The 22890-nt window shown below is 36.5% G+C and overlaps 1 protein-coding gene across 2 annotated transcripts in view; it reads left to right on the top strand.

Moving 5' to 3' along the window:
• Positions 1-22890, top strand: part of LOC114653469 (cadherin-12-like) — a 348240-nt gene that overhangs the window by 273124 nt on the left and 52226 nt on the right. For both annotated transcript variants that reach the window (XM_051929400.1, XM_028803816.2), the window contains exons 6-7: positions 6945-7198; positions 22615-22751. In XM_051929400.1, the coding sequence (XP_051785360.1) occupies positions 6945-7198; positions 22615-22751 (391 nt within the window). The remainder of the gene's footprint in view (positions 1-6944; positions 7199-22614; positions 22752-22890) is intronic.

The raw sequence follows: 22890 nt of genomic DNA, 5'->3' as shown, positions 1-22890 counted from the left end.
ATGTTTAATTATTCTATCATTCACGCCTGTCCTAGTGAAGCATACAGTGCTTTTATCTGTATAATATAATAAGCATATTTTGCTGCATTTCATCTTAAAAATGATATCATCATCATATGTAAATACGCACTTTATAAAGTGGCTCGGGTTGTGCAATATTATAACTGTAGTGCAAGTTTACAGTGAGGTGATTGTACTTATAAGTCCAAACAGTTCTACAAGGAGCACTTGATGGACTGATTGAGTGCGTTTAGAGCTCTTGGGATGAAACTCTTTCTGAACCGCGAGGTCCGTACAGGAAAGGTTTTGAAGCGTTTGCCGTGTGAGAAGCAGTTCAAATAGGAAGCATGGCTGAGGCAGCATGTGCTTGATGCTGTATACCGATAATTCTCTTTCCGTTCAGCTGCTTCGAGTTGTGCAGTGAGAGTAATATGGGAAAAGATGATCTGCTGTGGCAACCCCTAACGGGAGCAGCTGAAAGAAGAAGAAGAAGGTGCAGTGAGAGTAACAACGTTAAAGCAGTTATGGTATTTGGAATAGTTTGACCATTCCGTGGACCATTATATTGTTACTGGTTAATTACAAACAGATGCATTAAACTAATAAACAATACAGTATGAGGTTAATTTCAGTGTATTTATAAAGCTGCATCAGGGACATGGATCTGAAAAAGAAAGGGAAACCACACAGGAACAGTAGCACTGCTTTGACGCTGGGTGCCGCCAGTCTGTAAAACCGAGCGGAGAACTTGTGTGTGACAGGGTATGAGGTACCATGGAAATGTGCGTGTCTTTACGCTAAGTTTAGGTTTTATACATTGCGATTTGAACGTAGAAACGTTCTTACACAACATTTTTGTGTGTACGCACCGTTTATACAGGAGGCCCCTGGTGAAGCAATTTCAGCTCAAAAGCAGCACAATGCCTGAACAAACTTAGCAGGAAAGCCTGCTCCATCACAGAGCTAACGCTGGACACCCTAGCAGCTGTTATGGAAAAAGAGGCAAAATTCCCTCCACCCCGTCCAGGAGGCACTCTCTTGGGGCACTTTTAACCACAGGCTCATTCCACCACGGTATGCTAAGGAGCGCCTCTGGGGGTCTTTTCTGCCCACTGCTATGAGGCAATTCAATTCTTCATTCCAACGAATTCCAAGTTCATTTGGAAATTTCTGCACATGCTTGATTGATTGATTTATTAATTGGTTGTATTATGTATCCTGTGAGTCTGTATCCTTGTTTTTTATGTTTCTGCTGCTGTATGTATCTGAAGTTCCACTTAGGATTAATAAAGTTTATCTAAACTAATTTAATGCATAAAAAGAGTTTAGTTTTAACTAATGACTAGAACAGACATCATATTTAAAATTGTAGTATATTTTCTTCTTTAATCAGAAAAATTAGATGCTTTTGTTAGACTATAAATAAATCAAATCATTAATTTGTTTATATTTTTCATATCAGTAATAAATATGTTACTAATGTGTTAAAACTATACCTGTGCTAGATACAGTATTGATAGATAGATAGATAGATAGATAGATAGATAGATAGATAGATAGATAGATAGATAGATAGATAGATAGATAGATAGATAGATAGATAGATAGATAGATACTTTATTAATCCCAATGGGAAATTCACATTATCCAGCAGCAGCATACTGATACAATAAATAATATTAAATTAAAGATTGATAATAATAATAATGCAGGTGAAAAACAAACAATAACTTTGTATAATGTTATTGTGTTCTGGTATTTTACTGAATGTTGTTTTATGTTGCTTTGTTAAGTCATCCACATGAAAGATTTATTTGTAGTGTGAATTGCTGCTAGGATTCAGAAATACTTGAATCGTGCCAGAGAAAATTATCACATCTGTTTAATTGTTGTAAAAAGGATTTATTGTATCTGAAGCTATCATTTTCTTTCCTTGATGAGCTATGCTGGCTCATCAAAAAACTTAAGTACTTTTGAACTTGATGCCGTTGCAGAATATGTTATTACTCCCACATCTGATTATCCCAATTAGCTTTTCATTTGTTAATTATTTAGAGAAACACACTTTAAGAATCATGCCAATGAAAGGATGTATTTTCCTTTCACTTATACATACTTTCAATACTTCAAGGTCATGGGTGCCTGCAGCCCACTTTTGTCAGCCTAGGGTGCAAGGCAGAGACTAATGCAGTGTGTTGGGGCTCCCAGATATCACAGGGCTTAGTCACCCCCAAGAGAACAGCCAGTTAGTCTGACACATAAGACTTAGGGATGGTGGACAGAAACCAAACTCTGGTATGGAAAGAACATGTGAACTCTGCACCAGGACTCTAAAAGCTTATGCCATCACGCTGGCAAGGATCCATTTCTGTAAACTAAAATTCTTACCTACATTAAAGTAGTTGTACTTCAACAGTGATTCACAGCATATATTATTTAAAATGTCTATTTTTTTTTTTATTTCACTGTATCAATATATTTTAATTTAATGTAACATTGGTATTTCACATCAAAGGTTTTTAAGAAAATGTTGATGTGTCACTATTAAATTTCACCTTCCTTTAGGCATCAGTACTATTAAATATACTTTAAGCTAATAAATACTAGTAAATCGCATACATATGCATGTACAAACAATTATAGGCATATACAAAGTAAGCAGATCAATATATATAAAACAGTAATATTTGATCCTACTAGGCTCCACCTACAGTATCACAAGCATATCTTCTTCTACGTCTAGATAGGTTGCACCACATCAATTCACAAGAACTTCACTCGTTTTTAAATATTTTTTTGTCTTGAAGCCTGCTAGTAATTTTAGGCTTGTCTCACTCAAGAACTTCGTCTATTTTTATTGATAACTTGCTGGAACTTCCCTCCTTGGCATGTATCTCCAATGACATAATGCTGCTTAAAGAGGCAGCCCCTTTTTTTTTAGGCCAGGAAATTACTATATACAAGATAAAAATGTAATGCTGACAGTGTTATGCATTTGCTGACAAGATTCAGGTGTTCATAGTAACAAATTAATTTTTATAAACTGTTTGAAAATCTCCCCAAAGGTAAACAAATTATATTATGATTTACCACACATTTTGAGATAGGATCTGCTTGATTAATTAATCCTCTATTGTGTACTTTTTCACTGAGAATTAAGAAATTCTCATTCCACAGTAATTTAATCAGATTTTGTGGTAACACATACTGTATATTGTATTTGTTCTAAAATATCAATTACAAAAGAAGGATTATAATTTGAAAATGAAACATGATTTCATTGAAACAAAACTAAGAAATTTTAAAGTCTATTCAATTAGAAGTACAGTCAATCCCATATTTCACTGAAACAATTAAGATTAGTGATCATATTTTTCACTGGGATTATGGAAAAGTAGCCACCCCATTTAATTGTATCCCCTGTACTCTTTAACATTCATCACCATTTGTAAAGTATTTTACTTCTTCTGTATTATTTCTCATCTAAAACATCACACTGAACTTTGATAAAAATAAATATGCTCAGTGTTACAGACAATACAAATTATTTCAGTTTTCAGTTAATCTAACTTCAGTGATAAACAGCTTGATTATTTTGAGATTCAGATGTTCCAGACTTGGCCTCATGCTTTATTATAAAATTAGCTGTGTAAGCCCGTACTGTAAAAAGCCCGGGGTCCTAGAAACTATTAAATCATCAGAAAACAAATTGAAAATGTATAGATGTCAGGTAATTAAAATTAACTACTCTGGGCATCTCTCTCCAAAGAGGATTTATTTTGTCGACGTACTCACATCTCTTGTGCATTAGCGGTGGGAGGAAAAGTGAAAGGGATACCGTTTTGCTGATGTTAGTGGCTAAGTAACTTTGTCTTTCTTCTAAAGTTTTGTTTTCTGATGTGTTCACCTTGCTTGTGCTATTAATGGCTAAGCAAGTTTTCTGTTTCCTCAGAGATAGAGCCCTTACCCCAACTCTACCTCTCAGTTCCGGGCCGGACAGACAGACACACACACTTTCACGCGTAGACATTTATATATACAGTAAGATAGGATTGGTTGCAGTGACAGTTTCATGCTCCGATTGAAGTGAGTCTCTACAAAGGAATACATGATGAAAATATTGTAGTGCTGTGGTGCTCTTTAACACTGAGTGCCAATGGATTCCTACTCTTTACATCATTCTTTAAGGTAGCCACAGAAGTTAGAATTCACATGCAACTTTGCAAGATTGCTACTGGCTCTGAAGCTGCTCATTTACATGATGGGCGGCCAGCTCGTAGTGGTGCTAATTTATCCCCTGGCTGATGCAACTTATCTGCACTGTTACATAGCCCTCCTTTTGAGGTCGCTGTTCCACCAACTTGAAATGATGCACAAATTCTTTGAAACGGTAGAGACAAAGCCACAATGTAAATGAAAAATCCCCTCCGCCACCTACAGGAGGCACACCCTTGGAGCATTTTTAGCCACAGACTCATTCCAGCACGGTGTGCTAAGAAATGCCTCTGGGGGTCTTGCATTTTCCAGTATCAGGTGGTGCAGATGATGTTGAGTGCTACATCTTTGGATAATACAGCATGGATATTGAGTGCTGACCTGTCATGCAGTGCAGCAGAGGTGTTAAAACACTGCATTTCTGTACACTGTTTTGTGAATTATGTGGGCTGGCAAACCACCTTCTCTGGAGCTGCAGTTATACCAGTATCTCAGCTGTCTTCCTCCACTGAATTAACATTGCATATGGTGTTCCAGATCCGGAACTCCACTTTGAGACTCTCCCTCCACTGATGCTTTGTAATGTCTCTACGATCTGCCTTATACTTTGCCTGTTCAGTCTTCTCATCAGCCCAGCTTCCCATTGCTTACCTGGGCCATTTTTTCTACCACACTTTTCCCCAGGCCCGTGAGCCCAAAGCTCCACAGATGACCATGCTCCCAGGCCAATGAGCTTTAGCAGAGAGAGCAGTCATCCTCCTTGTACTGATGCTGCAAATGACATTCCAGGTCTCTGATCTCAACCTTGCAACTCATCAGTTAAAAACATCCAGTTCTTTGTGAGTCTCTGTGGCTCTCTGTCGAACTATAGGCCTTCTTTTTGTCCCACTTATGACCCCAATGTAGCACCATATCACTGTGTTGCATGCTGGTGCTGAGTGCAATGGTGTTGTCACACAAGTTGGAATTTATACGTGACTCCTCAGACTTGCCATCTTTAGATAGATAGATTATAGGTATCCCTGAAACTGGCTGATGCTCATTTACATAATGGAATACCCGCTTATACTGTTGGTGACTCATCTCCTATTGCAACTTGTCAGTGCCATTACAATATGATAAAAAATGTTGACAAACAAATTTTATGAATCTGTGTACTGTGGTGGAAGATCCAGTAGAAATTGTTACTGCAGGAAAATGAATGTAATACAAGACATAATTCAGGCCACAACATGACAAAAAGAAGATCACACCCAGCATAAGTCAAAATAGATATTGACAGAGGAATATTGGAGATGACGAAGATAGTAGTCTCCCAAGCCATTAGGGGGCAGCAGAGAGACCTGTTAACTCAAAGCTTGGGAGAGTAGTGAGAGTCAGGAACTCAATTGGCAGGAGGAAGACGATAAGGTGGAAGGAGTGAGCTGGGGTAGGTAAGGCAGTCATCCATAAGGTAGGTATTGTAGATAGATAGATAGATAGATAGATAGATCTATCTTGCATCCATATTTACGCAGGCACAAAGAAACTTGTAGGTTTGTTTCGTTGCCTAATATTGTATTCTAATCACTGCATTCTATATAGTCTCCAAATATTTTAACATTTTGTATTAATAATTCTTTTTGAACTAAAACACTTATTCTTTTAAACCTGTCTCATTTTCTCTAAGACTGTGAAAATTCACTCTACAATATAAAACTGTGTAAAAAGGAAGCAGTGCATAGTAATAAGCTTTTCTTGATCTGCACCATAGTTTATTATCCTGTATGCTTTTTAAATTTCTAATTAAGAATTTTAACTGCTCTGTCATATTTTCTAGTAATTAATGTTTCCTCCAGGACCATCATAACTCATAAAGGCAGTCAATTGTATTTAAAGATCTGTCACAATGAAACTAATGTTTGATGACATTTGTCCTTTAAAAGTTAAGCATACTTGATTTGAGCAAGTACAGTGAACAGATGACACCAAAGTCGTTCCCATAAAAGAAAACTTTGAATTTTATTATTTATATAGATATGAATAGATGTAATTATTATCCTGGTACTCTGTTACCCATAGTTTATGCTTTACATTATAACCAAGGGCCACTGAATATTGCATCACATTTTACTGTTTGACAACTGGTAAAATGTAACCTGAAACTTCAGAGCTTATATTAGGAATTGCAAAAAAACAGATAAAGGGCCAATGTACTGCATGTTGTTCAAACTGGACTTCTAGATATATGTTATTGTTTGTTATGCTGATATTAAATATTTATCAGATGACTGTGTAAAAACCAGCTGATGCACAGACATTACTTTTATTGTGGGTTATTTACTGGGGCTCTGCAGAGTCACCAAATATATAAGATTCGGTACACATTTAATAGATGGTATTTGAAGAAAAATGAAACCATGGGAGCAAAATAAATACAGCATATTGAATCTTTTTGAATGTTGGTGGAAAGCCTCTTCTAATACATATTGTAACTTGATCAGAGCCACCCTTAGTATTTGTATTAGTTTTTCCACCACCTGGCATAAAGGTGACATAACAGGCTGAACAAAAGAAGTTATTTGGTAGACCAGATGGCTCTCTTTGTTGCTATCTCACTGAACAAAGTTATAAAAGGAATACATTTATTGTGGTCTTTTACTTCTGTATAAAAGCAAAACCTGTGTTTTAATGTTTTTCCATAACATTTCACATTTTTAATTAATAATGATTTTTATCTTTTTTTTTAGCCTTTGGATTATGAAACTAAAAAAGCATATACCTTCAAGGTAGAAGCCTCTAATGGTCATCTAGACCGTCGTTTTCATGCCTTTGGCCCCTTCAAGGACACAGCGACAGTTAAAATTAATATCTTGGATGTGGATGAACCACCAGTTTTCAGCAAGCCTTCTTACACAATGGAAGTTTATGAGGATACTCCTGTTGGGATCATCATAGGAGCAGTGACTGCTCAGGATCTTGATGCTGGTAGCAGTCCAGTAAGGTAATGTTCAGACTTTTCATTAATACAATACATCTTGTCCATTTATGTTCTTACTAGACATTCCATAAAAACTACTAATAATGTACAGATTACTGAGAGAAAGTAGAACTCTTTAATCTGAAATCTGTGCTTTTTGTGTTCCTCAAAACAGATATTACATTATTACCAATAATAGTATTAATTAAATAATATGCATATAATTAAAACTCACTTTCATATTTTCTAGACATATTTCCAGTGTATCTGTCACTTAGACCTAAACAAAAGTAAACTTTTCTGTAATATTTTAAAATGTTTTCCCAATTTCATACTTTTATTTATGTTTTCTGCATACTTTATTCAGGATTATTTGTCCAAGTGGGCCATCTAGTGAACAGTGCAACCTAAAGCGAATCAGTAGAAACACTGCACTTTATCACCTAGTGCTGCTCAATAAAGAATGTAGCCTGAGGAGTATATTCTAGTAGAAATGGAATTTAATTTATAATTATAAAGCTGCCACAATAAAAACGAAAGCAATCAGTATCTGTTATATATAATAAATAGCCAATTTATGTGTTTTGTTATAGGATGGCATTTTTACAGTAGCATCAGTCTCTCTCTTAAAGCCCTCTTAATTTTAACATTTTGCCTGTGGATACTATTCAAAAATAGTAATTGACAAATGCTAGTTTTTATATAATTATTATCCATATTAAATGTACATATCCACAATTTTACAGTTTTGATATTTCTATATATTTTAATACATTTTCATTTAAATGTTGTTTTGCGTCAACTGGTTAATGTTAATATAAATAACCATTCATTCTTAATTTACCTAAAATTGCATTTCTAAAACTTTTCACATTCTAATTTTAATAGAAAAAGTGTGCTGTTTCATTCTTAAGCTATTGGATACTTATTACTGCTCTTCCAAGTGGACTTTCAGTACAATAAGCTGTCATGCATCGTTTAAAGTGTGAAGCTATATGAAGGCAGGCAATTACATTTTTATGTGCACAGGGCACTTATGGGTTACCTGCGATAATTTGTTATTGTATCAGGTTATGCATGCATTAAGCACAATTCAAACACTCACTTTCGTTCCAACACAATGACCTAAAATAATCCTTAACAAACGCAAGCGCAAAAGAAAAGTAATGCAAACTTCATGCAGATATTCAGCTTCATTATAAGGCGATTACTGTACATGGCTGAAATCAAGTTTGAATATATTAAAACTAACAAACGAAAATTGCTTCTTTATAACTGCACCAAGAAACTCTGACCCACCAGCCTGCAGTGTTTCTGTAGTGAAATGTACTGGAATAAATCAGAAAATCTGAATTCAAAATATGTTTTTAATCTTTTGATCTGTTGTATTGGTTAAGCAAGTACAATGCATGCTATTATGAAGAAAAAGTTTTAAAGCAACACATTTTTTGCAAAATGAACTAATGAATTAATGTTTAAGTAATTTACAGGCTAACATGGAACTGCAGTCATTATTTTTATGAACCTTTTCTGCCTAAATGTGTAATAATTACTATAAATTGCAAATAACCTGGAGGGAAGAAGTAATCTAATTTTTATTATCCATCATTTCACTGAAGTCATCAAAGTAGCTATTAAAATATGTAAATATTCATGTCAAGAATGTTTCTGATGACTACCAAATATACTTTGTGATGTAACCAAGATTATCCACAGTGAGCTTCCTCTACAATTTGATTCTCACATTACTCTGCAGATCAGACATACAAATGAACTTAAAGGCAGAACTAAAATAAATCTTGTATAGAAGTTACTATTTCTGTTATTGCCACTGGAATGAGTTTACACTTAGAACAATCAATGAACATAGTATCAGTACAGGAATTAACAACTCACCGGCAATATGTATCTTTCCAAAATGGACATGTAACTCCTCCCCTGTTTCCAATGTGTGTTTGCTTGTTTTCCCTGCCTGTGTCTCGGCCTTGCCAGGTATGTCTCCTGTCCAGTATCATCCTTTAGCTTTTATCACCATAACAAACACTTGCCAGTCATGCTTGTATTCACTCTAGTTAGTATTTTCTTGCTACTGAGTCCAAAAATCTTACTTCAGTAACATGGAACATTGTAAGAAACAATATCTTAGATCTCACTCCTCCAGTCCATATGTTACTTATATATATATATAAAACTAATTCATATATCCAGTGAGTAACCTGTGTGGAGTTGGCACGTTCTCCATATGTCTGTATTAATTTTACTTTGGACCCCCTCCTTATCCCGAAGACAGTTATGTTGGGTTAACTGACAATTCCAAATTGATCCGTTATGTGTCATCGGTCCTACAATGTACTGGTACCCTGTTTGGTGCTGCGTGGGTAGGATCCAGCTCCCTGCCACCATTAACTGGATTAACACTAGAATTACCAGAGCCTACGAAAAAACTCGTATATCCGGCCCACCTTAAATCGCTTCTTAAATCCATTCACACCTCTCCGCCAGCATCCTTTGTCCTCTAAATGTGCTGATAAAAGACAAGCTGCCAGCAGCCGGCTATTCCATCCCCCCACCGACTTAGAACGTGAGCGAAGTTTTCCCAGCTCACGCCTTGATTGATTATGTGGGAGTGAAGTGGAGTTTTACAGTGGAAATAAGAGATCATTATTCTAAAGTAATCTGTGTAAACACATTGTTAAAACAGAAACTTTGTCATATTTTAGTAATACAGTAATCCCTCACTTATCGCGGGAGATAGGTTCCAAGGCCGACCGCGATAACTGAATTTCCACGAAGTAGGGTCACCATATTTATTTAATTATTTAACGTGTATTTGGACGTTTTTAAACCCTCCCTGTATTGTTTACAACCCACCCTTTACTCTATTAATAACAGGGACAACTGCTAAGCAATATGAAATCGGTAGATAAGTTTACACTTACTGTATATCGAAGTACACGTAGTTATATATGACGTGATGATGGTGATGAATATGCTGCGCAGTAAAAATGATGACGATGAAGGTGATAATCCCCTGAATGCAGTAGCAAGAGCACGTTAATGCTGAATGAGTGAGATGAGACTTCCTGGTTAATGCAGCACGCAGGAACTTAACTGTGTGCTCTGATTGGGTAGCTTCTCAGCCATCCGCCAATAGCATCTCTTGTATGAAATCAACTGGGCAAACCAACTGAGGAAGCAAATACCAGAAGTAAAAAGACCCATTGTCCGCAGAAACCCGCGAAGCAGCGAAAAATCCGCGTTATATATTTAGATATGCTTACATATAAAATCCGCGAAGTCGTGAATCCGCGAAAAGTGAACCGCGAAGTAGCGAGGGATTACTGTAAATGTTACAAAATGTAGTAGGCATAAACTATAAAATGTGTAAAGCCCGAGTTCCAAAGATCAAATAAACACTTTCACAAAATCTTCAAGTATAATACAACAGCCTCTGTGGCGTAGTGTGTTAAGATTTGCCTCTTAAAGCAAAACAGCTCTGCCGCCTCTCAGACCTGAGTTCGATTCCCCGCTAGGGGTATAATGTTGCTTTTTTTTTTTTTCTCTTTAACCTCAAACGGACATAAAATTTATAAATTGGTATGCACTGTCAGTTAATAAGATCGTTATATTTTCATGTGGGTTGCTCCTTTTAAAATATTTTTTTAACAATTGAGACTGCAATTAACAGGAACAACTGTCCTTATAACTGTTATTTTTAAGATCCATAACACACAGACAGACGAGCACTGCGTAATAGGGAGACAGACAGGCAGAGATATATAAATAAACAGGGAAGCCACATGTACTGAAAGAAGAAAAAAGATCAACGTGCGTTGTTCCTGTAGTACTGAATGAGCTCACCCGCTCTAACATCACCCCTCCCCCCCATCTGACTCTCTAAGTAAGATCGGGGGAGGGGTGATGTTAGAGCGCCTGCGCTTATTCAGTGCTACAGGAACAACGCACATGTTGTTCTTTTTTTCTTTCAGTACACGTGGCTTCCCTGTTTATTTATATATCTACTGACTTCTCTGCCTGTCTGTCTCTCTATTACGCAGTGCTCTGTCTGTGTGTGTGTTATGGATCTTAAAAATAAGTTATAAGGACAGTTGTTCCTGTTAATTGCAGTCTCAATTGTTAAAAAAATATTTTAAAAGGAGCATCCCACATGAAAATATAACGATCTCATTAACTGACAGTGCATACCAATTTATAAATTTTATGTCCGTTTGAGGTTAAAAAGAAAAAAAAAAAAAGCAACATTTTATCCCTAGCGGGGAATCGAACTCACATCTGAGAGGCGGCAGAGCTGTTTTGCTTTAAGAGGCAAATCTTAACACACTACGCCACAGCGGCTGTTGTAATTTCCTTGAAGCTTTTGTGAAAGTGTTTATTTGATCTTTGGAACTCGGGCTTTACACATTCTATAGTTTATGCCTACTACATTTTGTAACATTTATTACTAAAATATGACAAAGTTTCTGTTTTAACAATGTGTTTACACAGATTACTTTAGAATAATGATCTCTTATTTCCACTGTAAAACTCCACTTCACTCCCACATAATCAATCAAGGTGTGAGCTGGGAAAACTTCGCTCACGTTCTAAGTCGGTGGGGGGATGGAATAGCCGGCTGCTGGCAGCTTGTCTTTTATCAGCACATTTAGAGGACAAAGGATGCTGGCGGAGAGGTGTGAATGGATTTAAGAAGCGATTTAAGGTGGGCCGGATATACGAGTTTTTTCGTAGGCTCTGGTAATTCTAGTGTTAAATAGATCTGAGAATATATGTTGAGTATGTACAATATGGATTTGTGTTAATGTTTATAATGTCATATCTGCATTTCCCCTCCATTCTCTGTGTCATAAATTTAAATGAATACTCCACCAAAAATTACTTTTTATGTAACTTACCCCATGCAATTTTTTGTGGATAAACATTTTTAATCTCATGTTTTCATGCAGAGGAAAGGTTAAAAAGAACTTTCTGATACAGTAAGTGCAATGACCAACACTGGACAACAGTAAACAATAGCAACATGTTTGTAAAAAATATTTTGCGTTACTCGTGCCGCATAATCCATATGTGAATTCTTCCAGTTGTATGCTCACAACATCCCAAACACATGTATTGTGTAAATATTTAACAATAAAAGTTAAAAATGCTCTTGTGAACTAAATTGGAACATTTCAATTGAAGACCACTCATTCACTAGTTCGCCTAACAGTGCATTACGCCCAATAGTGACAGTGCAAAGACTACTGGGAGATGTGTACGACTAAAAATTAAAAGTTAGAAAAGCAAGTGAAAGCATTTTCACGAACAGAATACGCCCTGTATTTGTTCATATCCAACATGCTTCAACAAGCAAATGGTTAATTTCTCTGCTAAATTATTACGAGGTACTCCAGTTGTGAAGATGAACAGAAATGTTACAAGAGGTGGCAGGTCTGCAATTCAAATACTCATTCACATCTGAGTGTATTCCACTTTAGTTCACAAGAGTATTTTCCAGAAGAAACTTACTGAGATTAACAATATTTCAGTAAAAATACATGTGTTTGGGATGTTGTGAGCATATGACTGGATGACTTCACTTGTGGATTGTGCAACACGAACAATGTGAAATTTTTTTCATCGACATTTTGACAGTTTTTTGCTGTTGTCCAACATTGGTCAACATACACTTATATTGTATCAGAAAATTTGTTATCTCTGTTATGTGTGAACACATGAGATTAAAATTTTCACTTGGCTACCACTTCAAACTATATTAGGTAAGTAACAAATAAAAATATATATTTTTGGGCAGAGTATTACTTTAAACTTTTTCATCCCCAAGCATGAGAATAAAAAATCTGAAAACAATGAAAATGAGGCATTGAGAAATAATAGGTGAGCAGTCAGTCAAAGAAAAAACAGTACACTGAAGAGATTTGTTTGAGAAAGAAAGGTTTGAGTCCAAAGTTGTACTCTGATATAAAGTGGTTAACAAAAACATTTTGTAGGAACTTTGGCAATTAAAAGTTACAGGACATTTTTTGAGTTGTTTGTTTCGTAAGAAATGTAGACATGCCCCATGTCCAGACCAAAATTGTAAATTATCTGAAAAACCACTGGGGGCATGGGTGTGGTAAAACACTAAAAATACAAGTAACGGTATACCAGATAGCGCAGGCGGAGGGGATTGATATGATGTTAGGTGGAACTTTAGCCTGGCTACATGACCCCCTGGAGCTGGGCCTGACTGTAGATGCCCATTTTCTTAAAATGCATTTGGTAAAATGATTAATTATCTCCTGCGGTGGGTTGGCACCCTGCCCAGGATTGGTTCCCTGCCTTGTGCCCTGTGTTGGCTGGGATTGGCTCCAGCAGACCCCCGTGACCCTGTGTTCGGATTCAGCGGGTTGGAAAATGGATGGATGGATTAATTATCTCTGATGTTAAAGGTATTTTAAATTATTCAATTAATAACTTAGTACTAAGGGTACTATCTACAGTATATACAGAACATACCGTACCTATATGTTGCTTGCAATCAATTTAATTGACAATCATGTGCATTCCTGTTAGCCACTTCTAATTAATTTAATTTCCATATACTGTATAATAAAACAACTCATTACTCTATCTCTGTAAACTTTTTGCCATCAACACAGATCCTTTTGTTGATTTCATTTAGATTTTTTTTATACTTTTCCAGTAACCATAACTGGTGATAGTGACATAGTCTCTCTGTGAGTAATATTTAATACATACTAATTTAGTCCCAAACCTAACCCTATATCTCATAAAAATGCATAAAAAATATATTTTATAGGTAACAATCTTAATATGCTGACAGTCTACAAACATGCCAGACATCACGTAACTGGTTGGAGTTTAAAATTAGATGAATGCGTGAAAGTCTCAGTTGACACATAAAAAGGCTGTTTGTATTAATAGAGGAGAAGGAATTGCTGCTCAATTTAGTGATGTTCAGTATGAAGTTGGATTGAATTATTTCATTGCCTTTAGATTCAGAAAATGCATACAAGTAAGAACAATAAATATTATTATGGGTTTATTGCATCACCAGAACTAACAATATAAATATGTCATCATGCCCATTGTTTATTATCCTTTAATAAATAAACAACATTTCATTTCTTTCCTAATGGATAATTAGATTTATTTCAAGTAGGCCTGGTGTTAGTGTTGTTTCTTTGGCTCACAACATATCTTTGTTTTTCACATATTTTGATCTCAACTCCTTTACTCCTGATTGCCTGGGTTTGAATTTCAACATTTTAAAAGTCTTTGACTATGTCTAAGCCCAGTGTTTATCATCTCCAGGTTCATTCACTCTGACAATAATAATTAGACATATTGAAGTGTCCATAACACCAGGAATTATTCAGGACTTTTATTTCAGTTTTAGTTCCTGTCCAAAGAACAGTTCCAGCCTACAGACCAGGTGGCAACTGCTTTGTTTCTGTCTTCTCTGGTTAGCTGACCCAGGGCCTATTCAGAAGAAGTTACCTTTCTGTAGATTCTGTGCAGTCAACTATTTAACAGTCTGTCTCCTATCTAGCTTGCTGTTCATTCTGGGTATCTTTTGCTTGTAATTTTTGTTTTCTCCCCTGCTTAATATTCTTGTGTATGAAAGTAGTTTTCTTTTATAGTGAGCAGACCCATGAAACATTTGCATTAATCAGGCTTGAATATTTGATTTTGGCCTCTCCTACCCTTGGCCTGAATTTTTGTACGCCTCTTGTTAATTATGTTGTAATTTTATTAAAAATAAAATTTTTGACTGTGAAATTTGGTGAAGAAATTGTTGATTATATCCTCTTAGTTTGTTTTTGATCAAAAAAATTATCTAGTTTTTAACCCTTTAAACTCAGCCTCCTTTTTGTTCATTTTCTGCTACTGGCCAGGACACCTCCATAGTGTAGAGAGCATGCTCAGGGCATTATCTCCCATGGAGCAATAGACAGACAGGGTTGCAGCAGTGCCTCGGATTCCCACAGTGCTCTATGGGAGTTGGTGTTCAGCACAGCCATGTTGGGTTCCTTGGGTGCCGCCGGGGTTTGCTGCAGAGGCTGCATAGCTCTACTACTTTGGCCTTCCACCTCAACTGGAAGTATTATCAGATCATGCTAATGGGCCACTGGAAGTCCTCCCAGGTGTGGCATAAAAGGAGCCCACTGCCACTGCTCCAGGTGCTGGAGTCGGGAGGGAGAGGATGACAGTTGTCAGAGAAGGAGTGAAGGCAGAAAAAGAGAGAGAGAGAGAAAGAACGAGAGAAGGCAAAGACAAAGTGCTTGGTGTTTTGTTGTGCTTTGGATTGTGCATGGTGCTGGGCAGATGGGAAATGATGAAAAAAGGATTTCCCACAAGAAAAATAATTAAAAAAAAATGTGTGTGGCTGAAATTGTGTCCTGCATCTGTTTGTGTCGATTTTGGGGAGCTGAGAGCCCCCTGCAGGCCACACTGGTTATAACGTCATCATCCTTCACTCAATATTCATGTTCTACCCCTCAAATTAAAGGTCAGACATTTCTCTTTCAGAATGTTTACACCTCGAGAATATAATTATGTTGCACACATATGTTGCAGTAGAATATGTTGCAAAATTCAGTAACGTTTTCACCAAAAAATGCAATTTGAATTCTTTCCATACATGTTAGAATAAGCTTACAAACACTATAAAAATTTCAGTGAATTTGTGAGGAACACCCAAAAACTGATGAAATATCTACAAGTAATATATCTAGCTTTTCCGGGTTGAAGCAGCACAAAAAACAAGATTTTTTTTTCTACTTTTACTGTTTTCAAATAAATGTAGATAGTATACATATCAATTATTGAAGACCAATGACATTGCATCATTTTGAAGCACAGATCTTACCATCAGAGTATATAGTTGGTAAAGAAGTTATACTGTGTATCTAAATTAAATCACTAATAGTTGCAAGATTCAAAAACATCTTTACAAAAAAAACAATTCTTAAATATAGAAAGTAGATTGTGGTTTCATTTGAAAGTTGAAACACCCCTTTTATTTAGTAGGTAATAATCTGTCCATCAGAATGTACACATTTGAATCAGGATATTCACGAAGCTATTGTGTGTTTGTACATGTGTGGGGTTGGGGTCAGGTGTTGCTGTGATACAGAAATTTGGCCATGTTTGAGGGAAAAAAGAAAAACATTGCAAAGTGATATCAACGCTTACAATATGGTGTGTTAACAGTACTTTTATAGCAATGAGGAAATTAATGATTTTATGCAGTTTTTTAAAAAATTTGCATAATTGTTTGGTACGGTTCCAAAACAATGGGGCAGATTTTAAGGGGTTAAGTACTTAACCTCTGAGATGCAGTAATAACAGCAATCCGATAACTGAAGGAAAGTGTAGTTGGCATGTATGTGTGATACCCCATACCAGCAGCCTATGACATTGTCCCTTGGTGGGGCATCTAGTAGTTCGTAGACCAAAGATGAACCACTAGGAAGTGAGGAGAATGACAAGTTTTTAAAGTGCAAAAGGTACAGTGTTTATTTTAAAGAACCAAGAATGAAAGCCTCCTCAGTGTTTCTTAAAACAAGTTGCTTGAAATGAATAAATAAAGTTAAAACTACTACTTTGTTAAAAGTACTTCTTTGTTAAAAGCATGAGAGACAGAGAAATCAATAAAAATCAGTCCTTTAAACAAACAACAACAAAAAAAAAACTCAATTGTACCTTGGAAGAACGGGCACTGATCCAGAGTATCACAAACAGCTCAGCTCCTCACCATGTCATTGGCACAGCTTGAGGGGCAGCCAGTAGAAGCTCTGCAGTGTGTGCACTCACCCGCTTCACACTGTAGACAGCAGTATCCAGATCTTAAGAGACTAAAAGTATTTAGTGCATTGAAAAAGACTATGTAAAGAATTACAGTAATTTGTAGGTTCACGTTCCCCACAATTCCACTTTTCTTTCTCAGTATTTTATGCACACATGGGCCATCTTGCAAACCACGCTGAACGTGATCGTGCAGGAATGTGGAATCTTGACCATGGGGTGGGGGTGTAGGGTTATTAGTGTCTATTTCATTGTAAGGATAGACTTACCATTTGTGAATTTTGGTTTTGTTAGGATTATTTTGCTTGCCATTATAAGTTGTTCCTGTTAATTTAAACTTGCTTTTTTTGTATTATGTTTTGTTGTGATTATCTCGATTGTGTTGGTTTGGACATGTGCAGAGGAGAGATGCTGATTATATTGGGAGAAGGATGCTAAGAATAGTGCTGCCAATGAAGAAGAAGGCCTAAGCGAAGGTTTATGAATGTGGTGAGAGAGAACATGCAGGTGATGGGTGTAACAGAGCAAGATGCAGAGGACAGAAAGATATAGATGAAGATAATCTGCTGTGGCAACCCCTAATGGGAGCAGCCGGAAGAAGAAGAAGAAGAAGAAGGAAAGTTAGTGTTGTCGCCCTATTGGGTAGAGGGAGAGTCTGGAATGGGAGGCTTGTATTTAAGGGGAAAGAGGTCAAATGACCACACTCCAGAGTGGGGGATGAGTGCATCAGACAAGGCTGAGTGCACTGTTTGGGGAGAGGCTTTTTGGCTCAATACCAGTGAGAGCATTGTAAAACACCTATTAGCCAGCATTTGGTGCCTGCTTTTTCTTTTCTTTTTCAGAGGAGCAATATGTTTGTTTATTGACTGTGCTGTCTTTTTGTGGTCACCATTGGTCCCAGATGGTCCAGAACTAATAGCACTAACATTACTTCAGCAGGTGTGTTGTAACAGTCAGAACCCAGCAACTTGCACACAATCACAGTTTCTCCATGTCCTGCAGACAGCTAAACCCTTACATGCTTCCCTCTGGACTGTTCCTTTAGTCCCACCAGCCACATTTTCCCTTCACTGCTATTTAGTAATTGATCAGCAGATCCGGACATCTCCTTTCAGCTGGTTTGCATTCTACTTTCTTGCCTCTGTCAAAATCCCACATAGAACTATTGCCATTGCTCTTAAATCACCTTTCTCAAGCTTGCACTTGGTTCTTGATTCAGTCTTTTTCTTATTTCTCTTCTCTTTTCTTACTTGCCCCTTTCCTTTTTTACAGGAACCAGCTGACACCATGCATTCACCATACCATTAAAAGGTAATAACCTTTTTAAGGTGAGGGCAAGATGGCACCAGCCTAACCCTACCCCTAACCCTAACCAGCAGGGTAATTAAAACCCTAAAAACACTTAATAAATTAACTAAAATAATCCCATTGTGACACAGTACGTGACTAAGAGCAATTCAGAATAAATCATTTAGTCTTTTTAGAGATCATGGAGTAGGTAGTGGTGGACTTCTAGACTCTGGAAAATATAGGACGGTCATGATCTGGAACAATTGATTTACTGATCTGTTCATCTGAGTCATAAATCTATTTTAGACTTCTGTGGCAGTCATGACAATCACCATGTTTAAAAACAGAGTGGCTCAAAGGTATATGTGTTACCTGAGCACTTCGGATCTGAGGGTATCGATTAACTATAAGTAATGTAATTATAACTAAGGACAAATATTCCTGACACAAAAGAAAAGAAAAGTTCAGAGGTGTACACTGATTTCTGATTGGTGGCAAGTTGAGTTAGAAGATTAAAGGTAAGAGAGGCCTGAGGGACCCAAAAAGATAATGATGGTAGTCTGGGTGTGCCTAGTAAACCAGTCCCTTTGACCACTGTTGAAAATATTATTTGTATATTTGGCTGTAAAGCACTGCAGCCAAAAAAAGTTGTTTGGAGTTTGTCACAGTGGCAACCCTAAGTCCAAATTTTGGACAACAGTAGTAAGAAAAACAATGAGCAGTAGCCTTCCTATGACCCATTAGCAGAAGTCTCTGGAACTGACTGAGAAAAACCGGTGAGTCAAAAAGACAGCAAGTCCAACTGTGAGTGAAGTAAAGGCCCTGGTGTGAAATGAGTTTAATGATGTACTGGAGAAAGACGTTCAGGAATTCACAAAGATGTCCTAGCAAAAAGTTTAATAACTCTGCAAGCGAACATGGGGAGGTGCCTAGACTGTTTTAAGAAAATGTAGAGAAGCATTAACCTTGACTAAATAGGAATACATTTGAAGAAATCATGGACTTGGTAGAGAAAACCTCCTCAGCAGAGGAAAAAAGTTAGAAGCTCTGCTATGAAATGGCAGTGAAGTTTTATTAGGTCCCCACAAATTGTGAATGAAATCCTGCTTGAAACCTTTATTGTTGTCTGAGTGCATAGAATGCAGAGACATTACCTCTGGATTAATAGACAGAATGGAAGACTTAAGTTAAAAAAAATGTGTTTGAGAGTTCCTGAGGATTAAAGTCATTAACTTCCCAAGGGAAGGCTATGCTATGGTGCTAGAAAGAAGACTTTGCCTAATAGTCAAGCCTTTAAGTCAGAGGTAAGCAGATTTTGTCTTAGCCCTGCAAGGAATCATGTAGGTTTAACAGTCCTGGATAACACTTAATATCCACAAACCTCATTGTATCTAGGGTGGGGGGGGGGATTGGTGAATGGTCATGACAGAATATGGGTCTCCATGCCCACTTTTCATATTTTTGCTTATATCCTTTTAGGGTGTTTTTGTTCCATTAATTTCAGGGCCCAGTATCTGGGTACATTTTATAGTGATTTCTGTTGAGCTCTGGAGTAGTTCTCAGACAAGTGTGAATTTTGTAAGAATATTAATCAGCACATTCAAGCAAGGAAAAATAGTGGTTTTCTCATTGCAGGTGATAGGAAAAAGACTTTCACGGGAGGAGGGACTTTAAAAAGCGGAGTCTTGTTCCCAGTTGAAGACAAAGGAGATTATAACATGATATGATTACTTAGTTTGTTAGTGAAAATAATGAAGGAATTACATCTTCAAGTTAAGATCTTGATTGACAGGGTAATCTTAATCTCTGTCATCTCATCATTAACTGTGTTATAATTAAAATAATACCATTTTAGGTTAAAGTGGCTACAATTAGGTTTGTAAGGCTGTTACTCTATAACAGAATAAGAAACATAATGATCAAGAAGTCATATGAAATACAGCTGCTGCTTTTTCAGATCAAGTTCAAGACAGCATTTTCTTTAAACATATGGAATCCTTTGTGAATGCCTTTGTTTGATTGGAAGTTTGTTTGTTTAGGAGCTGGACCCTTATGTTTTGAATTAAATGAGTATTTTACTTCCTAATTTGAGAGGAAATTTCAGGTGTTTAATATTTTTGTGTGCAAGTCCATTGGAAAAATTTCAGAACTAATTTAAGTAGATATCTGGTGCCATCTAGTGGTAACATCTATTAACTACCTACAATGTACACAGTGTAGTTAGACAGAACTACGTAAAGCAAAATATAGAGAAGTAAAAGTACAAAACAGTGTTTATTATTTTTTCTTATACTTTTATTAATACAATAATACTAATTTAACATTGATTTTTATTATAATAAACTTTAGTTTCCATTTCAAATAAAGCTGAGTGATGCTTTCAGTTTAACAGGATTATATGCAGAATTAATGAGATATAATATATTAAGAGGAGATATACAGAATTAATACATTTATCCAAGAATCTTTCATAGCTTCTTTTATTCACATTTCTTTTTGTGAAAAATAAATGTGGTAGTGTGTCCTATTAATTAAAGAGTTTAAGCGGAATTCTTAAAGTGACATATTTAATGCATAAACCTGGAAAGTAAGTTCTGAAAAATTGTACCATAAAAAATATATGTATGTTTTGTACACATGAAGAAGATCAGGATAGTGTACTCCATGAAAGAAATACCACTTTGTTAAAAGAGCACATTACCTTCTCTGTGAGAAATATATATATATATATATCTATTATAAAAACAATCCTGGGACGAGACGAGACGTTTTTCCTGCGATGAGACGTGATCTTTTGAAGAGAGACAGAGAGACACTTTCACGTCCCGCGAGACGGTCAAGTCACATCATACTTACAACCTTTTTCAAACAAGACCATCTCAGTTGTTAGAATGCTTTTGGCAGACACACTTCCTGTGCTCTCAGCTCTTCAAAATTTTTTGTGCCAACAGATTTAACCATGCCCGGGGCTGGAAAAAGACAAAGTAGAATGTTATGAAGAATTCAAAAACGTTGGTGCGATACACATGTAGAGCAGGTTACAGATAAGGGAAGTAGGAAAAATTGAAAGTCTGAAAAAAATGATAGTAAAGATCACATTAGTGCAAACAAACAGAAAATATTACTTGGTGAAATAATGGAACAGTGAAAAGAGATCGAATAGTGTTTGAGGATGTCTTGGGGAGAAGAGACACAAGGCAGTGAGACAAAAGGACAGCTGCTGTACAGGCTTTTAATAATAATAATAATTCTTTGCATTTATATAGCGCTTTTCTCACTACTCAAAGCGTTCAGCAATTGCAGGTTAAGGGCCTTGCTCAAGGGCCCAACAGAGCAGAGTCCCTATTGGCATTTTACGGGATTCGAACCGGCAACCTTCCGATCGCCAGTGCAGATCCCTAGCCTCAGAGCCACCACTCCGCCTTTTAAACATTTGAAGCGCCGTACGAAATGCAGATCACGCGGCACGGCAGCAGCAGCAAGCCAGCAGCTGATCGAGCAAAGAGGAGATAAAAAAAAAAACTGTATTTGTTTCCCATTGTATCACCGTTTAAGAGGGGCTTCGGAGGAGCGGCTGTGTCTCCATGGGGTGTGTTCAGCCCCCCTTTTCACAATGGCGCATAGCGCTTGCGAGGGGGGGAGGAGTTGAATGTATGATTTGAATATATATATTAAATTGCTCCTTCCACTTTAGGAATAAACATATGTATAAAAATTAATATATATAATAAATTCATATGTATACAAGGGATGTTCAGAAAGTTTCAGCACTTTTTTTTAACTCTATTTATTAAGAGTTTCAAAAACAAATTACACTTTTCTACATAGTCACCTTCCTTTGCGATGCAGTTTTCCCAGTCACATGACACTCTCTGACATGGCCAATTACTACTCCTCCCACCTTGAACAAAAATGTAAAACTGCAGAAACTTATCGAATGTCCTTCGTATAATATATTTACAAATAGTAATAATTCCTAAAGGGTGGTCGTTTTTTTGGGGGTTTTTTTTCGAATTTTGTGTGGCATTTTCTAAGATAACAGTCAGAAAATTATATTTCAGGGTGGTCAACATTTTTAGGTGGTAGGACCAAGTTGTTGTGTGAATTATTCACAGATTTAGCTGATATTCTGGAAAGTAATTATTTTGATTTTATTACTACTACTTGGATTTGAAGGTTATGCATAAACATCATATTGTGTACCCTATTCATTTACCTTGCCATTGTTAAATTTAAGATTCTGTGATTCTGGCTATTTTATTTGGTAATGTTCTGTTAATATGCTCAAAAATCTAAAAAATGTGTCACATTTGATTTAGGTATTCTATCGACTGGAAGAGTGATTTAGACAGCTGTTTCAGCATTGATCCTGTGGAAGGGACCATTTCTACAAACGAACCCCTAGACCGAGAGAACATTGCACAGCACAATATTTCTGTTGTTGCAACTAAAGTTAGTAAGTATAACAAGGAACAATACTTAAGATATAGCTTTTATATCAAAATATGAAGAGTTTTACCTTATATGCACGGTATTGTCTAACATATCATTTTTTCAGATCAGACGATCATTTTGTTTTTTTAATTAATGACATA

This window comes from Erpetoichthys calabaricus, chromosome 6 (assembly GCF_900747795.2).
Source record: "Erpetoichthys calabaricus chromosome 6, fErpCal1.3, whole genome shotgun sequence".
NCBI lineage: Eukaryota > Metazoa > Chordata > Cladistia > Polypteriformes > Polypteridae > Erpetoichthys > Erpetoichthys calabaricus.
Note: the sequence above shows the minus strand (reverse complement) of the source record. Positions and strands in the feature narration are given on the sequence as shown.